Raw genomic sequence first — 20,590 nt, forward strand, 5'->3', positions numbered from 1 at the left:
ATGACATCCATGTGACAATCCATACATATGTTACGTAAGTGAAGTTATTGAAGGTTAACTTTTTAATCTATTTTAGGTGATTTGACAAATAACATAAATTTAAAGTTAAAAAAACAAAAATTAAATAAGTGACTAAACAATTTTTTTATAAACTTAAAAAACCAAATAAATCATTACCCGAATAAATAGACACGAAAACTTGTCAATATGACACATAAGGGAATATTATCCGTAGACAGATTGTAAATTCATGATGGATGGACATTCAGCATTACAGGAGCAAATCTCATGATCTTTGCCCTAAATCGAGGATAAAGGACACTGTCACTCTCAGCCGTTCAATCTCAATCAAACCGTTTTCCATGAATCTTTGACCATCCTTTGAAATTAATCTTCACCGTCCATCTGACCTCCCTCTGTGATTTTTAAATTTATTTCCAGTTACAGAACTTTGTCTCGCGACACGTCATCCCGTTTCGTCATTCCGCTGTAACTGGATGATGTGGCAGCAGTGCCCACGTGTTCAACTGTTTCATGCTGTGCTGTATTAGCAATGAGGGTTTGGTGGCTTTAATAGTTTACGTGCCACAATACTACTGGTTGACTTGAAACAGATGGCGCGTCGATTCCGCTTTGTGTTTGTTCCGTTCTGTAACGTATACGTACGTCAACAATTTCTCCGTTGTTCAATTAGTATCATACATTGATTTCTTGAATTTATTTTAATTTTATAGGCAAATATTCACATTTTTATCTATTTCCATGTTAAAATATCATTAAATGGAAATTGTTTTTAATAATCTACTATTTTATTAATAATTAAATTGAAACGATAAGAGCCAACTACTCTGCTACTTACCATATCCAGTTACAAATTTAAATAATCAACCCAAAGATTTTACCTAACGTCTTATGAAAATTATGCTTCAAAAGGCATACACAATTTGTCTATCATACTTACACTACGTATTTACATTACTTCTAACTCGAATTTTAATTTAAAGGCATTCAATCGTAATCCATTACACGATAGTTTTATGTCAAACTTTTCAAATAAACAACACAATTAATTGTGCAAATCAAAGTTCCTTGCATATTTTGTTGAAATATTATTATTATTATACACCTATTAATATCTCTGATACATCACTTTGACAAATGGAAAATGTCATATCGAGATTAGATTTATTTAAAACAAAATTTTTAAATTTAAATAAAAAAATTGTTGACTTTGTTCTGTTGTTGACCACCTATTGATCGACCATTTACTAATGTTGACTTACCGTTGACCGATGCTGATAAACTGTTAACCAATGTTTATCAACCTTTGGCCAGTGTTAACCTACCACATGGCATTATTAGAATGCGCCATGTGTCCTTTTTTATTTTTAATATTATATATTATATTGATTTAAAATGTAAAAATTCATATAAAACTCTAAAATATATAATGATTTTTAAAAAAATATTTAAATTTCAAGTAATTGCAAAAAAAACCCTTGAAATTTAAATATTGTTTTGAAATTTTATAAATTATTTTAAACTTATTTAAATATTTTATAATTTTTACATTTTCTGTAATAATATTATTAATTTGAACTAATTTCTTTTCCGTCATCATATATATTTTTAAATTCTATTTTTATAAATTTTTCTATTATTTATATTTATATATATATATAGATGATATATTAAAAATTATTTTTATATTTATTTCTATTTTTCATATTTTTAATGTGCATATACATTTAATAATTTTTTTTGCATAAAGTCGTCACATAACATTTTGTGATTGGTTATCAAAATTTTTTAATATTTGTTAAAAATGAACTCAAAAATATAATGAAAGCATACTTTAGGTACCAAATTGGGAAGTAATTGATAGTTTAGGTATCAAATTGATACAAAAAAGTTTAGGTACCAAAATGAAAAAACATATATACTTTAAGAGTCAAATTGTGAATTAAGCCTACTTTTTATTTGTATCCAAATGATAAATTGGTTTTGCTATATATTTTCAAGTCAAAGTCCAAAAAGTTCAAAGGAAGAGACTCTCCTCTTTTTCCCTAAATCCCGGATTACCTTTAACACTTAGAAAAATAAATGTGGGTTTTATTTATTTATTTTTGGAGACTGTGCATTCTTCTTAATCTCACCCTAAACACCCAATTCTCAAATGGGACTAAACTTTTCATATATCTTATATTTTTACAAATTTTAATGTATTTATATATTTATATTGAATTAGAATTTTTTTTAAAATATATTTCAACCAACTTCATATCTTTTCAAAAAGAATGCTTGACTGACCTTTCTTTTCTTCAAATGTTAACATCCTCATGTAAATCTTACATGCAAAGTAAAGCTTAATAAGGACTTGATTTTCATGGAAGACCAAAACAAAAACACCCCCTTTATTTATTTGCATGTGGCATTTTGTTGAAAGGTTTAATTTCTTGAAATATAGTCTAGATTATATATTATAGTGTAAGTGCATCGTACTGAAAGTAAACGCATATCCAAAAGGATCTTTAGATTGATATGGTCGAAACAGTCATAATAATTACGTTATGGCATATTTACAATACGGGTGAAAAAGATTATGTAATAAATATATTTATTAAAAGACTATATAACAATCGGTGATATTTTATCTTAAATGGTAAAGCTAAATATTTAAAATGTAGTGTGCTACGGGTTCAAATCTTATTATAATTGCGTTTTTATTTATCTGTAAAATGTAAAAAGACAAGAACACCCAAGATGTAGTTTGTTTTGTACGTAAATGAATGTTTTAGCTTTTTTTTTAATTGAGTTGATATTTGATTGACTCGTGACACCTGTTTAACCATATAGACAAGATAACAGTAATTTAAAAATGAGACAAACTTTTTTTGCTAATATTTTAATTCTTTTGCATATTGGCCTACATGTGATCAAATATTATGATCCCATGTTCTATATGGACATTGCTCTATTAAGATAAAATAAAATGCAACCAATCCAACATCAATATGTTTCTTTCAAATTCTTAGTGGAAGAGTCAAGAGTCCATATATATATAATATCATTTAAAAGGAATTAATTAATTATAAAATTCAAGCCTTATTTAATTAAAAATATAACATCAAATAGATTTGGAATTTCAACATCACAACATATAATCTCTCCTTTTTTTTATTTTAAAATTTGTGATTTTTTGGAAACCCAAAAAACCATTAATAAAATAGTGTGTCATTTTTTTTATTCAAGTAGGTTTAGGCTATAATTATAATGATTAGTGGCAAAGCATATATTGTAGAATTGGGGGAAATGGGGTTGACCCATTTGATGAATGATTAGTTTCTTGCCATTCCCAATGCCCATCTACACATGTGAATGTTGAAATGAAAAGATGAATGTGTTTTAAAGCTTTCCCTGTTGGAACTGCAAAATTAAATCCTTTGTTAGTGTCCCACATGTATAGATATATACATTGTATTGCTTTTGTTTGGGCAGTTTTTAGTCCAAGCTTGCTTTTTGAACCCTTTAATTTGATTACCCCTTTTGACTATAGCCTTTTGTTTTTTTGGCACTTGCTTTTGGAGAGAGATGAGAGACAAAAAAGTGTGAAAGTTCCCTATATTTCTCTACACCCATTTTTTTTGCTGAATTTTGAGCTTAAAAGCCAATTTGAAGGAGCTCAAAAAATTTGGAAATGACCCACCATCTTTTATCAATCCCTTTTCTTCATTTCCACATTTTATTTTAATAAATTGTTTTTAAAAATACCAATTTGAGATTCTAACATTAATGCAAAATTCTTTTTTTGGAACCTTAAAAGGACCAAGTGGGCAGTTTTAGGATCATCAATGTTTTTTTGGGTTTTATGAGATGATCACAAAAGTGAAGAGAAAACATATATTTTGAAGGATTATATATAATGACAAATAGAAAGAAAACAAAAGGGTTTTTGACTTATGGGGTCATTTGGTGAAAGGAACCTTTGGTTTTTGTACTTTCTTTGTGGAATTGTTTCCATGATTAAGGACAATGGAGCCATTTGAAGAATATATAAATATACATATTAAGGGCATTTTATGCTTAGTGATTAGAGATAACATCAACCACTCCCTTTGTGAATAAGCAGACAAAGAACTTGCTGGTGGATTCATTCACTAATTTTGCTCATATTCTGAATTTATATATACATCACAACAAAATTTAAGATTTAGTTCAATTGTTGATTGAGTCTTAACTTCATTAGTGTTGATATTGTTGTCAGTACAAAAGAGCATAGACTTGAATATATTGAAGCGTATTATCCTCCCATTTAAAAATTAGAGAAGGGTTATAAATAATTCTAAATATTATATAAAAAGAACGAGATATGATAAGATTTTATAATCGTGAAATTATTCTTAAAAATGTATATGCATTATTAGAAGGTTTATTTGAAACAAAAAACATGCTATTAACCTTTCCTTTTCATGTAGACTAATAGGGTTATAATCTGCACGTGACTTGATCATAAGGTTATTAATTCTTTTTCTTATAATAAACTAAACCCCCAAGGGCTTAAGTTGATGTGATGTAATATTTGGATCATTAGCAATGTTAATCCCTATACAAAATATCAATTTATTTAAGCCAATCATTTTTAAATATATATATATATAAAATGTGAATATCAAATTTTACATTGCAATCTCATTTGTAAAAGAAAAAAAACCTCATATAATTAACTTAATTTATAATTTCAACATATGCAAAAGCTAAAATTAAAACTTTATTTAAACTTGTATTTAATCATTTGAAATTATTTATTGGAAAAAGTAAAAGAAATCTTAATATTTCACCAATAAACTCAAACCCTATAATTTATTTGAGGTTATGGAGAATTATAATCAGTGAAAATTATATGATAAATTTATAAAATTAAATTAAATTTTGGTTAAAATGGTAAAATCAAGATATTTTAAATTTGAATTTTATCATTTATATGTATTTTGTAGTACATAAAAATAAAAATATCTTTAAAATAATTTTTTTTTATAATTTTATAACTGAACTGAAATTCGATTGATGGATAATACCAACACAATCAAATAGGAATTACAAGTACAATGCTGTTTTCTTTGTTTAGGTTTGCTTTTAAGTTTTAAGATTTGTGATTGAAATAAATGAGAGTGCAAATCACAGTCTTTAAAAAGGCTTCCCCTACACTTGCATTCAGTCAAAACCAACCCATAACCATCTCTTCATTTTTCTTCCTCCTATCTCTACATTCTTCCCAAGTTTCCCCTACACCTCTCCCATAGCAGCATTGTCTCCAAACCCCATTAACATAGAGATGTCAACATCAAAAACATTGGAAAACCATTTCAAGTACGAACCTGTTGTTCAAACACAAGCAGGTTTCGCTTTGCTTCGAAGGAACCTATCCCCACCGCAACCTGGCGAAAGGCGTGGGAGAAGAAAACAGGCCGAGCCCGGCCGGTTCCTCGGCGTTCGAAGGCGACCTTGGGGTCGATACGCTGCCGAAATCCGAGACCCAACGACCAAAGAAAGGCATTGGCTTGGCACCTTTGACACTGCTCAGGAAGCTGCCCTTGCTTATGATAGGGCTGCGATCTCCATCAAAGGAGCTCAAGCAAGAACCAACTTTGTTTATTCAGACAACTCCTGTTTCCATGTCTTGTCCCCTTTTGATCAGTTCCTTACAAGCTTTCAAACTCAACAACCTAAACAAGCAATCAACCATGGTGTTAACAGTGAACCAGTTCCTCATCAGCCTGACATTTCCCACAGTGAAAACACTATCCCCACCCCCATCATCAAACCTAATAACAATGACCCATCATCATCATCGTTATCATCATCTTCATCATCATATGGTTCTTCAGTTGATGATAGTGCTTTCTTTTTCTCTACTGATGCTAACTCTGGTTACTTAGCCTCCATTGTTCCTCGTAATTGTTTGAATCCCCCTTCTTCAAACCCAACAAGCTCCCATGTTTCCCATCAAAACCAATCACATTCTGGTAATAACAATTATGTTCTTCCTACAGATGTAACAAACACAGAGTTTCCATATTTTGGCGAGGGGATGGATCAAGAGAGTTTATGGTCGAGCTTTGATCAACAATCATGGGAACTGTCGGATATCGTAAATCCACCATTGATGGATGAAGATGGTTGTATGAAAGCTTTTCATCCTTACAATGACAATCCCATGATGATCCCACAAGCTTCTTCAATGGCTCCTTTTGGTGATATAGTCGACTTTGGGTATTCACTCTTCTGAGTCTTTTCTTTTCCCCAGATTTATGCAATTTCTTACATTATCTAGTGTCGCTTTCAGTATTGTAATTAAACTTTTAAATCAGAAGAAAGAAAAAAAAGACAGTTCGGGGAATGTTAACCTTAACTTTGCCGAATTTAATGAAAGTAATATTAAAAAAGCAGGGTTTTGTTTGCTTGCTTGTTTCTATAACAGGACATGATTGATAAAAGCCTGTCATGTTGTTCAAATTAGAGTACGAAATCAACAGCAATTAATATGAAACTCCATAATTGTCTGCCTCATTGCGGCTATTTGTTCTAACTTTTGTCAACAAAGCCTATGCCCTTTACACAAAATGCATGTAAAAACATCTTACAAGGATCTTTAAGATTTGGTTCATTCACCATTAATGTTCATACCTTTTAACCTTAATTATTACATTACATGTTATTAATGGATGGTGGGTCAATTGATAAATAGCTTGATATCCTTTAAAGAAGATTTCGGGTTTGATTCTTGTAGATAAAAAAATTTTATTAGATTAATATTAATATCCAAAATTTGTTTATACAAATACTTCAAAAAGAAGAGAGGAAGTGAAAGATACAATTTGTTTTCTTCTTTATTATTATTATTGCTTGCTCTGTTTTCAAAAAGCATTTAGACACATTTATATAATATTACCAAACAGCTTAAAGAGCTGTTAAAATGGAGAAAGATCGACAATTATAAAACATGAGACTGTCAAAAGTGTTTGTCTCTGTATGTGTCTCTATACATATATATATATAGTATAAATAACAACATAACACCTCATATTGCACATTAACATGGATTGATTACACTTTAGGTAGTGGGTAGACAAAGAAAATCCTAATGGGAAAGTGGACAATACATATGTTTGTTTGTTTATTTGTTTTCGACTTTCACTCTAACTGCCCCCCTTTGCTTTACTGCTTTCTTGCATTTGATTCTTTCTATCATCAATCCATGTGTGCACCTATGCTTCTCAATAGGAGGATTGCTCAACTAAAGGTGATCTTCTAAAAATCGAATCAAAATGTTAAAAAGATTCTTGTACTAAGAGTTGGATTGTATTTTGGTTCTTTTATTCAAAAAATGAATAAATTAGTCCTTGCGCGTTAGATAAAATAACAAATTGGTATTTCTATTAAAAAATTTATCTATTTTCAGGGGCGAATCTAGGGAGGGCTGGTAGGGCCCCGGCCCCTCCTAAAATAAAAAAAATTTCCATTTTGGCTCTTTAAAATTTTAAATTAATAAAAGTAAAATTACATTTTGGCCCTCCTAAAAAGGATAAAAAATTTGATTTAATTTTTAAAAAATTGTATTTTTACTATCATAAAAATTACAATTTAATTTCGACCCCCCTAAAAAAATTTTCTGGCTTCGCTCTTGCCCATTTCTACTGTTAAAGATCAGTCCCTATACGTCAGCATAAGGTACATGTGGCACATCAAGTGTAATTGTTAGGTTATAGTGTCAACTATGCTAATTTTTAACAATTCAAAGGAATGAAGCTTTTAACAAAAAGGACCAATATGCCCTTTGATATAATGTATAATGACTAATTTACCTATTTTTTTAATAGAAAGGACGAAATGCAATCTGACTCCTAAGATATTTTTAGCAATCAAAGATCTAAGGAATCAAATCTTCGATTTTTGATTTAATCCCTTGAACCAATAGTAATATTGGGAGCTTGAAAAGTGACCAACAAGAGATACTCAAGAGTATTTAATTCAATCATCAAAGTCAAATCCATAGGTCTGAAGAATTTTTTTCCATACAAAAGAGATCAGAATATGAGAATAAGAAATTTCACACGCTAAAACCTTATGTTAAAAATGATAACGAGAATCAACTGAGCTAAACCCTAATTCAAGCAATAATGAAGGAGCAAATCTCATAATATGGTTATGAATTTATAGAAGCATGTCAAGCATTTCCATTGTCAAAACATAGAAATATGTATCTAATTATATATAGATAGATAGATGTCACATTTTGATGCTTCTCTTATCACTTAGTTTGAAGTGTGTGCCTTGGTGATGCCGCTGCCAGCAGAAGGGCCAGAACTTGGACCCGACTGTTGTGTGCTTGAAGGAGGTATCGCTGCACCTTCAGAGAAAACCAAACCAATTGATTCACTTGACGAGCTCACCGATGATGACATAACGGCAGGATCAGAGTCCTTGCCGGACCCAGAAAGAAGTTTGGGTCGTAAATCTGATGATGGAGCTAGTGTAGCAATTGTAGATCCAACAGGGATATCGGAAAGAGAAGACGTTGATGGACTGTAACTTAATTGTTCCATAGGATGATCAAATTTGCAAGCAGGTCCAAACTTGCAAACTGCATGCTGTGAATAATGAGTACAAGGTGGTGCCCCCTGGTACCATTAATGAAAACACACAAATAAACACCAATAGGTCCTATCACAAATACATGTCGCACGCACACTTACATGCTAAGAACGAAAAATATCAACAGACATTGTTCAGGCAGATCTTAGATACCTCTAATCCAAAAAAAGAAAGCTTAAACACAAGACAACTCTTACAAGTTTTTATTAGTTATAATTCCAAGTTGGAAACACATGAAAGGAACACAAACAACAATAATATCGCATAATTATATTAAGTTGTTGCAAAAACAATTAAGCAAAGAAAACTCCACATTTTAAGACAATTTTATTATAGTAATGTATAAAACTTGATCAAGAGATGTTACATAAATTTTTTTAAAACTTTTTATAATATTGAAACACTTAATTTATTATTATTGAATTTGATTTTAAACTTTAAATTTTATTTGAAATTGATGCATACATCCATCATCGAGCTTATTCGTAGTCTTAAAATTTAATTTTACTTATTCACACTAATTTATCACAAAACATATATACACAATTTAAACAAATATTCGAATCACATATAAAATTATAGCCAATCTAAGCTTACCAATTTCTAAATTTTTATATAATTAATTTCATTCGATACAATTTAATCTCTTATTTAACTTATTTTTGATATTTTTATTTAAAATTATATAATTTTTGTCCAATTTAATCCTTTTTCCCAAGAATTACAAAACAATCCCTGCACTTTCAAATTTTTATGATTTAGCCCTAAAACCCAAAATTTCATTGTTCTACAATTTAATCATTGAAAACATAATTTATTCCTTCTAAAAAGAGCCTAAAATTTCCAAATTTTACAAATCAGTCACTTTTACATGAATTTATGTATTTTAAAATTTTTACAATTTGGTCCCTATAATCTTGAATCTTATCAAACAATGTTCTCTTTTCAAATTCTCATATTCCATAAGCACACAAATTAATTTATAGCACATTTCATGAAATGCTTACCGGACGAAGGGGAAGACCTAAAGTGCTGAGGATGACATCTGATTTTGGTGCAACCACTTCAAGTGGATGATGATATTTACAAGAGGATCCAAATTTGCAATCGCCTGTTTTCAGGTAATACTGACATTCAGGTTGGTTGGGTATCTCAGGAAATAACTGCTCCTTTCGATTACTGCTTGAAGACCCGACACTAGATGATACAAGTTGATAAGACCTAGTATAGGCAGGCGCTAAAGGAGATAATGGTGTTCCTCCAAAAACTGACCTAGATCCAACACTGGTTTGAGTACTCGAGTTGACAAGTCCCTGCACCAGGTGCATTACAAACCTTAAAAATAAAAATTAACAATAATCATCAATGAGGTTAACTGAATAAAGTTTAAATTCTCCTACTGGATAGGGATTCCAACTTGGAAAGGAAACCATGCTTGGAGAAAGTAGCAAAGAACCATAGGGGCCTTGCACATATGAGCCTGGCATTAGGGGAGGCCTTGCCATTACAACTCCATATTGTTGAGAGGAAAGGCTAGATGGTGACTGCACCGTGGAATATAATGTAGGTGTAGGCACATGTGGAACTTGAGGAGTTGAATATGGTGTCGAAACTTGCACAACAGATGATATAGGATGATGAAATCTACATGTTGCACCAAACTTACATCGCCCTGTCTTCATATAGTAAGAGCACTCTTTTTCACCCTATTTTACAATATTCTTAAACCATTAGACAAACTTAAGAAAACACATTCAAAAGATTAAGTGTTAAGTTATACAAACCAGACGTAATGGATATCCATAAGAATTCAGTGGTACATGGATAACAAAACCACCTCCGTCCTTTGGATGATGGTACTTGCAAGAAGAACCAAATCTGCATGTCCCTGTCCTCATATAGTACTGCAAATCGATAAAAAGGGAAGCCATAAGCGAGCATAAAAGGAGACTTACCATATTTCCTAATATGTCAAATTAAACAAAATCTATTCACCAAACCCTAAGTCCATCATTCAAACTTAAAATGATGTGGCATTATCTTTATCTTTAAGAAGCAATACACATTGTCGACATTGTGCAATCAACACACATACCTCAAAATTTTCAAACATTAACAAAACAATATTATCAGAAGTACCTGACAAACTGGCTGGCCCGCTCTCTCTGGATACTCTCCTATGCTACTTATTCCAGGTCCCATAACCTAAGGCAGTCAATCAACACCATTATTTTTTTCACATTTTTTCACCAATCAAAAACATATGAGCGTTAAAGTTTTTTTTTTTTCCAAAATCAAGATTACCAATCACTCTAGATCTCATTATATTAACCAAAATCTTCCATTTTTGCCCTAAAATTAAAAACTTCGTCACTCTAAAAATCATGATCAAACAAAAAAAATCAAAACCCTTAAAGGAAACATTCAATCAGATTAAAAACAAAGAATATATAATTCAATCAAATTATTAATATGATTTTACCATAGCACGATCATGTGGATGGTTGAACCGACACCTAGAGCCATAGCCACAAAACCCAGTCCTCAAATAATAAATACAATCAGCTTCATTGGGTCGCTTTGGGTATGATTTTGGTTCAACCCCTAATTCCAACCTGGGAATTGGCTCTACATTAAAAAAAAAAGCTTGTATCACATCCTACATTATACGCACACAAAAAAACCTCAAATCCCAAATGAAAAATCAGAGTATCCTTTACCTTCAAGCCCTGTTTCGGGTCCCGAAGATGTCCATTCCGGTTCTAGATCAGACTCAGGGCCCCACTCCATTAAACATAAGAAAATTAACCCAAATTATAATCCGATCAAATGGGTATCTGTTTATTCTTCTCTAAACAAAGAAAGATGAAGAAAAATAAGGAACAAAACCTCCTAAAAGGAAAAAAAAAAAAGAAGACCTTTCTCTCTTGTTTTTTTTTTTTTTTCACTTCCTTAAACTCAACAAAAAAAGGCCTTTCTTTCTCTCATTTTTTCTTGCTTCCACTCCATTAAACTTTTCTCTTCTTTTATCTCTCGTTTTTCTTACCATGAACATAGGCTTACCATAAATTTTTGTTTTTGTTAGTCTCCTAAATTTTTTTAAAAAATTACAAAAGAAATAAAAAATTTCAATAATTAAAAAATAATAACAAAAACTAAATTAAAAGCAAAAGCAAGAATATTAAGCTAAAAGTTTTCACTTACCTCCAATGTCTCTACAACAAAGATAGCTAAAAGAAGAGAAAAGAAAAATATTCTCCGATTTTTAATTAAAAATAATACAAAAGAAAAAAAATATTTAGTTGAGATCGTAAGAGAAGGTAGTATTTAAAATAAATAAATTTTAAGTTGACAAATTTATGACATGTCTTATTTTATCTATATAACATATAAAATTTATTCCAAAAAATTAATTAATTTTATTTAATATATAAATGTGTCTAATAAAAAAGGAATTTAAAATTATTGGAGGGATGAGTTTAATTTATTTAATAATATCTAAATAAATAAAACATCTATATCAACAAAATATCCAAAATTTATTTAATAATTATGTATATCAATATCAATGCAACAAAAATACAACTACAATGGTGGATTTCTTAAAATATCAATTATTTGAGAAATATAAAAGCATGTTAAATTACTATGTTCTTGGTGCAATTATTAGGTTTAAAATTATATAAGTAGAATTTCTTTTATTAATTTAAATATATTTGTTTAACACTATTCGATATTATTTTAATTATCGTGTATAAATTCGGTGTTCAAAAAATAAGGGCAAATCTCAAAATCATACATGAATTTTGATTTAATGTGTAATTTGATACATGAGTTTTGATCTGGTACAATTATACATATGAAACTTTAATTACGATTCAAATATATACATGAAACTTTTATTTTGATTCAGTTATACTCATTTAAAGAAATAAATATATACTAACGAAATGGTTTAAGACATTAATTAAAATGTTTAAATATCATTAAAAAAATAACCAAATGGTTTAAAATATGCCATAAGTCCGTCTACTCTTCATAAATTTAGAATTTAGTCTTTGTATTTCTAGAAATTTAGCCCTGTACTTTTTGTATTTTAAAATTTAAGTCCAACTGCTAAAATAGTTAAAATTATTTTATTAAATCCAAGTTCATTTCTACGTCATTATTTTAGTTACATTATTATCAAATGAATTTTTTTCCGAAATGTCACACCAACCAATTTAATAAAAAATTAATAATATTAACAATTGAATCTAAAATTTTAAATTAAAAAAATAAAAAGACCAACTTTTTATAAATAAAAGTACTAAAACTAAATTCTAAATTTAGTGAAGAGTATAAGGACCTAAAGGATATTTTAACCCAACCAAAGTTCGTTTATCAAGCCCCCTGGGAGTAAAACACTTTTTCAATGGACCAACCGTTGTTAAACACGTGTCCCTTTCTTGCCCAAGTACTTTAACTTGAGATATCGTTGCCTTACGTGCTTCATACAGAGCGTGATTTCTCGAATATTGAAAGTATTCACTTAATTTTTAGTGCATTTCTATTTTAATTATCTAGATTTAATTTTTTATTTTAATTACTAATTTAATATTTTGGTCATTTATTGACATAATAAATTTAGTTTTTCAATATTTATAAATTTTATCGATTTGATCTTAATTCTAAAAATTTAATAAATTTAACTTTTAATGTTGATTCTTAAAATAAAAATCTTTAAAATTTAAAAATAAAAATTGTTTAATTTTTTTGATAAAAACATAATATTTTATAAAATGTAGAATTATAAAATATTTATAAATAAATGAATATCTTTTTTCTATTTAAACATGGCATTTATTTATTAAAATAATAATTTTATAAATAAAACAATTTAATAGAAAAAAATTATGAAGAAGTCTCAATGAAATTCAGCTTTTTTTTTGTTTTTTTTTCAACATTAACGATCACCATGTTCTGGTTATGTATAAAACTACAATTTGAGGTTGAAAAAGGTAAAAATCAATGTCTATTGCTCATAATGAGTTTGTTGTGTTTGAAGTTATACTTGAGGGTGGGCATGATTGAAAATATATAAGTAAGGATGAGGTCTTTGAGATCCAGGCAGTAAAGATCATGTGATGGTGGTTAGTTAAAAAAAGAAAACTAGGTAGGCTATACTCAAAGTCATTAAACTATTAGTAAATTTACGTTTTAGTTACTCAACTTAAGAAAGTTACAAAATAGTCATTAAACTATTTAAAAATTCTTATTTAAGTTATTGAGTTATTAAAATCGTTGTTTTATAGTCTTTATTTTTTTGATAATTAAGGGTGAGGAATGGGGTTGTTTAAGCTTGAACTCAAGCTCTCATGCCTACAGCATAATACTCTTGCCACTAAGCCTAGAGGTTGTTGGCTTTTATGGCATTCTTTATTTGCACTGCCTACAACAATCGAAAGCTTCTTTTCCTATTCTCTTCTACATTTTATTTTTTTCATGAAACAAATTCGAAAGTCACGAACCTATGAACCAAAATACAAACAACTTTCTTCTGCATTCTGAACGTTAGACCGGTTTGGATCTAAGGCATGTAACATATTCTTCTACTTATCAATGGATACTAATTCATTGTATTAATAGTCAAACCATTGCTTAAAGCTCATTAGCTATACTTTTAAAATAAAAAACTTAACACTCAATGACTTGAATAAAAACTTTCTTATAATTTAGTATCTATTTTGTAATTTTTTAAGTTAATTGATCAAAATATAAATTTATGAATAATTTAGTGACTTTGAGTGTGCAGTTTAACTTCCAAAAGGAAAACAAACAGCTGAGATTTTCTTTCCTCAAAAATAAGTGACGTCTAGGATCAGTTTTCAAGTCATGTATCCGGTGGAGAACCGACGCAGGCGGTGGAAGGGGGGGGAAGATAGTGAAGGAATAAACAGGTAAAAGTACATTTTGTTGGACTTGGAGGCCAACTTTATAAGATTTTATCCATGGCTATGGTAAACCGTATCTTATCAACCAAATGTAGATTCAATTTGATGGCTTCTTTAAAATAAATTATACTATTTCAGTTACATGGTAACAAATTACACATTTTAACTAAAATTTTGAATTTAAATTTTGTGAATGACAAAACAATATTAAATTTTAGTCTCAAAAAATATTATCTCAATTTAAGTATCTATGAGTAAGGGTGGATTTATTTTTATTATTATGTTGATGGTGTATTTTACCTTGGTTAAAATATGTCATAGGCATTTGTATTCTTCACAAAATTGGAATTTAGTCCTTATACTTTTATTTTAGTAATTTAATCATACGCTTTTGATTTCAAGATTCGCACCAAATTTTTAATTTGTTAAATTTCTTTTGTTAAATTTATTGGTGTGACATTTTAAAATTTAAATAATAAAAAAGCTTACTTGGTAGCCATGTAAATAAAAAATGATGTTGTAATGAACGTGAATTTTAAAAAAAATCAATAGCGTTAACAGTTAGACTTGAATTTTGAAATTTGTAAAGTAAATGACTGAATTCTAAATTTGTGAATAATATAGGGACCTATGACATATTTTAAACTTTTACTTTTATATATTACAAATATTTAAAAATTTTGGAAATTTTTATATTTCCTATAATTAAATTTGAATAAAAATATTACATATAAATTTAATTTTATTTAACTTAATAGTTCCGTAACTTTTAAATTTTGTAATAACAATAATATTCATTAAACTAATACTCAATCGGTTAAAAACTAATTGAATGGATTGAATTAATATAAAGCTTATTTTAAAAATATTAATTTTTTTCTTAATTATGAAAGAGTAGGTTATTAGACCATGATGATTAATTATTTATAGTAGCCCAAAGGTAACACAATTATGAGCTAATCTATCAAAATTCTTTCTTCAATTGATTTTTTTGAATGGGCATGGATTAGTTGACTTCAATTGTTTAAGCAAAGATTGGACAATTCCATGTAATAAAAGTTGGTACAAAAAGACAAGATGTTTAATCATGTTTTAGTGTCAACAATGAACACATGTTTAGCTTTTTTAATAACATTATTAGTGAATACCAAGTTGTTGTCTTTTCTCAAATCAAAATCAACCAACCCATTTATTTTGTTTAAAATATTTACTTAACTCACTTTTATTTGGCCTAATTTTTGGCATGGTAGTTTTGCAATGAAAAGCTCAAGCCATTAAAATTTTAAAAATTTTTAAAATTATTCAAATTATGTAATAAGTTTTAAAAAACATTTATTAATTATATTTAATAATTAAGTAATAAATATTTAACATATATATATATATATATACACACACAAGCTTTAGTTCAATTGGTACTGTTGCTATTGTAACAATTAAAATAACATAGGTTCAAGCATGTTTAAACATATTTTTAAGGGTTGAGGAGGAATTATAAGTAGAAGTAGGCATTGGATATATAAAACTTGATTTAATGAAATTATGAGTAAATTGAAAAGTCAATTACTTAATTATATGCAATAATTAAAATAATAAATATTTAGTATAAGTAGTTATTTTTCATGTTCTATTTATATAAATCATGCATATCAAGTTTTGATTAAATTGAAAATGTACAACTAATTTTTTAATAGATGCCCAACTAATTGTATAATGTAAAATATTCAGCCGTTAAATATATATATATATATATTAATAAATACAATATTTTGGATCAATATGATAGATAAATCTAATTGATTTGAAAATTTGCAAGCATAATAAATATGATTAAATAAATACATTTAATAATTAAATTATTAAAATATAAATCTTTAAAAAGTTACATGTCTTCAGTGCAGGGTACTTGGCACTTTACAGGTTTCTATGGCTTCCTAAAGGCTAGTAAGAAATGAGTTTGTTACATTCTCTTGCACAATTTCATGCCCTCCCTCGGGTCTGTATAGGTGACTTCAATAATTTTCTCTCTGTCGTTGATAAGTAGAGTGGAGTTGAGTAATCGTCTAGTTGGATGGAGGGCTTTTGTGAATGCGTTTCTTATTGTGATCTTGTGGAGGTTCATCTACCGGGGTTCAACTTTACTTGGGAGAATGATTGAGGCTCGGATGGTTTTGTGATGGAACATCAAACCATGCTTTTGTTAATTCGGATTGGATGGGCATATTCCCTTATTTCAAGTTGTATTCTTTGGTTAGTGCCACGTCTGATCACTGTCCTATTAAGTTGGCTTCTAGCTTGTCTTTCCCTATTCAAATATCATGTCACTTTAAGTTTGAGGATGCTTGGTTGGCGAAGGAGGGTTTTGCTAATACGATTGCTTTGAGTCGGGTCTAGTGTCCCTCTATATGTATTCTAAATTAGTTAAGCTTTTATGGTTGGCTACTAGTTGAGTGGCGGCGCCGACGTTCTTTGGGCAATAATTATGAGGTGAAAATCTTGCAGGTAAAATGTAAGCTTGAAGGCTTGTGGTTCCAACATACAAATGATACTATCCATTCTAAATTACGTGGGGAGCTTAACACTTTCATTGCTCAGGAGTTTGTATATTGGAAACAACGATCAAATGTGTTATGGTTAAAATATGGTGAAGTGAACTCAAGGTTTTTTCAGGCTCAGACATCTAAGTGTCATCGGTTTCATCATATTTTGTTGCTTATAGATTCTAAGGGGAAATCTTGTACTTCAGTGGAGGATATGTCTATTGTTATTCTTGATATTTTTTCAGTCTTTATTCTCACCTTCAATATCTTCAAATTTTACTAATTTCACAGATTTTCCACCCCGAGTAATCGATAATCATAATGCTAAGTTGACTGTTCCCTTTTGTATGGATGAGTTTCGCATTGCTATCATGTCTATGCACCCTGGAAAGGCATCAAGCCAAGATGATATGAAACCAGCTTTCTTCTAAAAAAGTTGGGGGACAATGGAGGTGATGTTTTCGATCAGAGCTGTGCTTGACTTTCTTGTGGTGAGTTTCTGGAGCACCTTAATGACACTACTATTGTTTTAATTCCTAAAAAGAATGACCCTTGTTGTAACACTCGGATTCCAATAAACTTAGAATTTTGAATAATTAAGGGACTAAATTGAAAGAGATTGTAAGTTGGCGACCTCTATTGAAAGAAACAGGAAACTTAGAAGCTGAATTGGACATGGTTGAGAATCAATCCTAGTTTGGTTAGAATAGAACCAGTCGGTTCCTTAGTGGGAGACATAATAATTAGCTATAGATGGTTCTCATGAGGTAAGTAATAGAACGAAAAGAGCTATAAATAGATGGGGAAATGACTTCCTAAGGATGATTTTTTTTCCTTATTCTGTTTCATTTTCTTTCATTCTTCATCTTCTTCAGTAGCTTGACGAAGGATTAGCCATGGAAGGTTCTGCACAGAGTAGACTTCATAAGGATGAAGATAGAAGAGTAAGGAAACCAACTTGGTAAGATTCTTAGCCCTTCTGCATACGAAAAATTTAAGGAAATAAAGTTATGGACTTCATGACCATTTTAAGGGTTCTGCATGTTTTTGGAAAAATAGGATTAAGCTGAGAATATTAAGTTTAGTCCATGATTTTTGGTTGTAATGCTTAGTCACTAGGGGAATGGAAGCTTTAGCGTTCGAGAAAGCTAAGTTGTGAAGACGATAAAGCTTCATGTGAGTTCCAAACTCCAAACCTACTATTATGATTTATGTTGTCTAAGTATGCCATGATTGCATAGACATGAAACATGATGATATGAGCATACATTGCATGACTGTGGGAAAACATTAAAGGGATAGATGAAGTTAAAAAGGGAAATGGGGTGTGACCTTATTAATAACGCCTTGGGCGAAGTTCTGGACCTTACGAAGGGAATATTGCGGTGTTTGAGCATCAAGTTTAGGTGGTGTAAAGGAGGTAATAGGAAGAGGATTGGGGAAATAAAAACTATAGAAATGTATTGATCGTAACAACGGTATCGACTGGTTCTTCGAGATGACATCGTGACGACGATATATGGCGTAAGACCATAGATGAAAGATGTTATGGTAGTTTGATATGAGGTACGTAGCGTAAGACCATGGATGAAAGATGCCATGGCAGCATGATACAAGGTAAATGTATATAGTGTAAGACTATGGATGAAAGACGTTAAGGCGACACGGTATAAAGTATAAGGTATATGGTGTAAAACCATATATGAAAGGTGTCATGGCAGCTAAGTATAATGAATAAGATCATGGATGGAAGACTTCATGGCATCCATAGAGATAGTCTGTTGGGATAGTAAACACATAACATAGATAGTCTGCCAGGACAATATACACATAACATATATAATCTACCAGGACAATAAACATGAGTTAAGTTCGTCAAGACAATAAACACGGGGTAATCCCACCAGGACGAGAGCAACGAGGTAAGAAGGGTGTAAGACCATAGCCAGGAAACAAATGCAAAAACTCTGGCAAAACCTTAAGTGATGAGTGTAGGCCTGTGCGCCAATCATGAGAAACCACACAGGTGGAAGAAAAGTTAAAGGAAAGCATAAGTATGACAAGCGGATCAATGAGGAAAGTGGCAAGGATAGACATGGAAGCTAACGAGGCATGGGAGAAGACCCAACAAGAATTAGAGGAAGATAGGTCATGTGAGAGCTGGCCTAATTATAGAAATGTCAAAAGGAAAATTATCCAAGGATCATAAATGAGGATTCGAAATGAAGAGCCACTAAGGAGAGCTCAATAAAGTTGTACACAAGAAGCAAATCTCGTGAGAGGATGGAGAAGTGCGGCCCAAGATAAAGATTTTGTCCAGGGAATAGAATGTTTGTCAAGACCATTCCTCTTGGAGGAAATTCTATTGCGGGTATATCGCCACAAGGATCGCCCTATAAAGAGGAAATGAGCAAGTAAGATGACAGACTCGCATAGTCACATAAACGATAACCTATGAGTTCACCAGAAAGGCGAGGCCTGCTAAACGTCAACATAATACGAAAATGTCAACGAGTCCTTTGGGACTATGGTATGGAAAGATGGAGTCCACCAATGATTGATCTGACCAAGTCTGCCAGGGAAGGTAGGTTCTAAGACCCTTAGGCAAAAAGTCAAAAAAAAAAACTACCATAAAGGATCACAATAGGAAGCTCGCGTACAACCAAGTTAGTTTAAGGTCAACGAGCACCCCGTGTAAAGGGAAAATGAAAGGGAAGAAAGGCAAGAAGTAAGGATAGGTTCGCTATTATGGTAAAGTATATAGTATACGGTCATGTGGAGAGTCTGACTTGTAACACCCTAATCTATCTCCGTCATTGGATTAAGATTACGGGGTTCTACGATGATTAACAAGTCCAATAATAAATCAAAACAATTCAGAGTTCAATTTAATCATCATAAATCAACAGCCAATCATTATTCATAGTATATATGCGAAAACTGAACTTAATTTGAGCCTATGGAACTTAAAAATCAATGTAAAAACAAGTAAAGGCTAATTTGAATCAAAATAGAAAAATATGGAAAATAGTTTAAATAAGGGTCACACGGTCGTATAGCCAGGCCGTGTGGAGCAACTCTACATACTTGTGTCCTAAAATTGTGTCCAATTCAAAAATAGGGTCACACGGTCGTGTCACCAAGTCGTGTAACATTCGTGGACCGTGTGAAAAATCCTACACTTAAAATCAAACAGACTACATGCCTGTGTGGGGTGACCGTGTGTGGCACACGGCCGTGTGCACCAAAAATGACTTCAAAATCAAGCTATTTCAACTATCATTTCTTATATTTCAATCCATACCATTTCCATTCATATTCACCTATTTAAAAGCACACTAAAACATACCAAAACATATCAATATATATATCATGTATCATTCAACCTATGTGTCTAACTAATGTGCCCTCATTGGCACTACAATTCAAAGTTTAAACCATTTTACATTCATCAATCATAAGTAT

At 30.6% G+C, this 20,590-nt stretch overlaps 2 protein-coding genes across 2 annotated transcripts; one reads left to right on the top strand and one right to left on the bottom strand.

Annotated features, from left to right (window-relative positions):
- The first annotated feature begins 5,239 nt into the window (after positions 1–5,239).
- On the top strand, positions 5,240–6,397 carry LOC105796090 (ethylene-responsive transcription factor ERF086). Its single transcript, XM_012625720.2, has one exon. The coding sequence runs from the start codon at positions 5,333–5,335 to the stop codon at positions 6,284–6,286; it is 954 nt and encodes a 317-aa protein (XP_012481174.1). The 5' UTR covers positions 5,240–5,332; the 3' UTR covers positions 6,287–6,397.
- Positions 6,398–8,063: 1,666 nt separating this feature from the next.
- On the bottom strand, positions 8,064–11,442 carry LOC105796091 (zinc finger CCCH domain-containing protein 58). Its single transcript, XM_012625721.2, has 7 exons — positions 11,373–11,442; positions 11,135–11,280; positions 10,792–10,857; positions 10,437–10,556; positions 10,053–10,358; positions 9,660–9,965; positions 8,064–8,678 (listed from the first exon to the last, which is right to left on the bottom strand). Exons 1-7 carry the CDS (start codon positions 11,440–11,442, stop codon positions 8,313–8,315), a joined length of 1,380 nt encoding a protein of 459 aa, XP_012481175.1. The 3' UTR covers positions 8,064–8,312.
- Between the last annotated feature and the right edge of the window lie 9,148 nt (positions 11,443–20,590).

The sequence above is a fragment of the Gossypium raimondii genome, chromosome 3 (assembly GCF_025698545.1).
Source record: "Gossypium raimondii isolate GPD5lz chromosome 3, ASM2569854v1, whole genome shotgun sequence".
In the NCBI taxonomy this organism is placed as follows: Eukaryota; Viridiplantae; Streptophyta; class Magnoliopsida; order Malvales; family Malvaceae; genus Gossypium; species Gossypium raimondii.

Coding starts and splice junctions, on each gene's coding strand:
- LOC105796090 (XM_012625720.2), top strand. CDS start 5,333: ATGTCAACATCAAAAACATTGGAAAACCATTTCAAGTACGAACCTGTT.
- LOC105796091 (XM_012625721.2), bottom strand. CDS start 11,442: ATGGAGTGGGGCCCTGAGTCTGATCTAGAACCGGAATGGACATCTTCG. Junction 10,557..10,791: donor CGGGCCAGCCAGTTTGTCAG/GTACTTCTGATA, acceptor ATCGATTTGCAG/TACTATATGAGGACAGGGAC. Junction 9,966..10,052: donor CAAGTTGGAATCCCTATCCA/GTAGGAGAATTT, acceptor CACCTGGTGCAG/GGACTTGTCAACTCGAGTAC.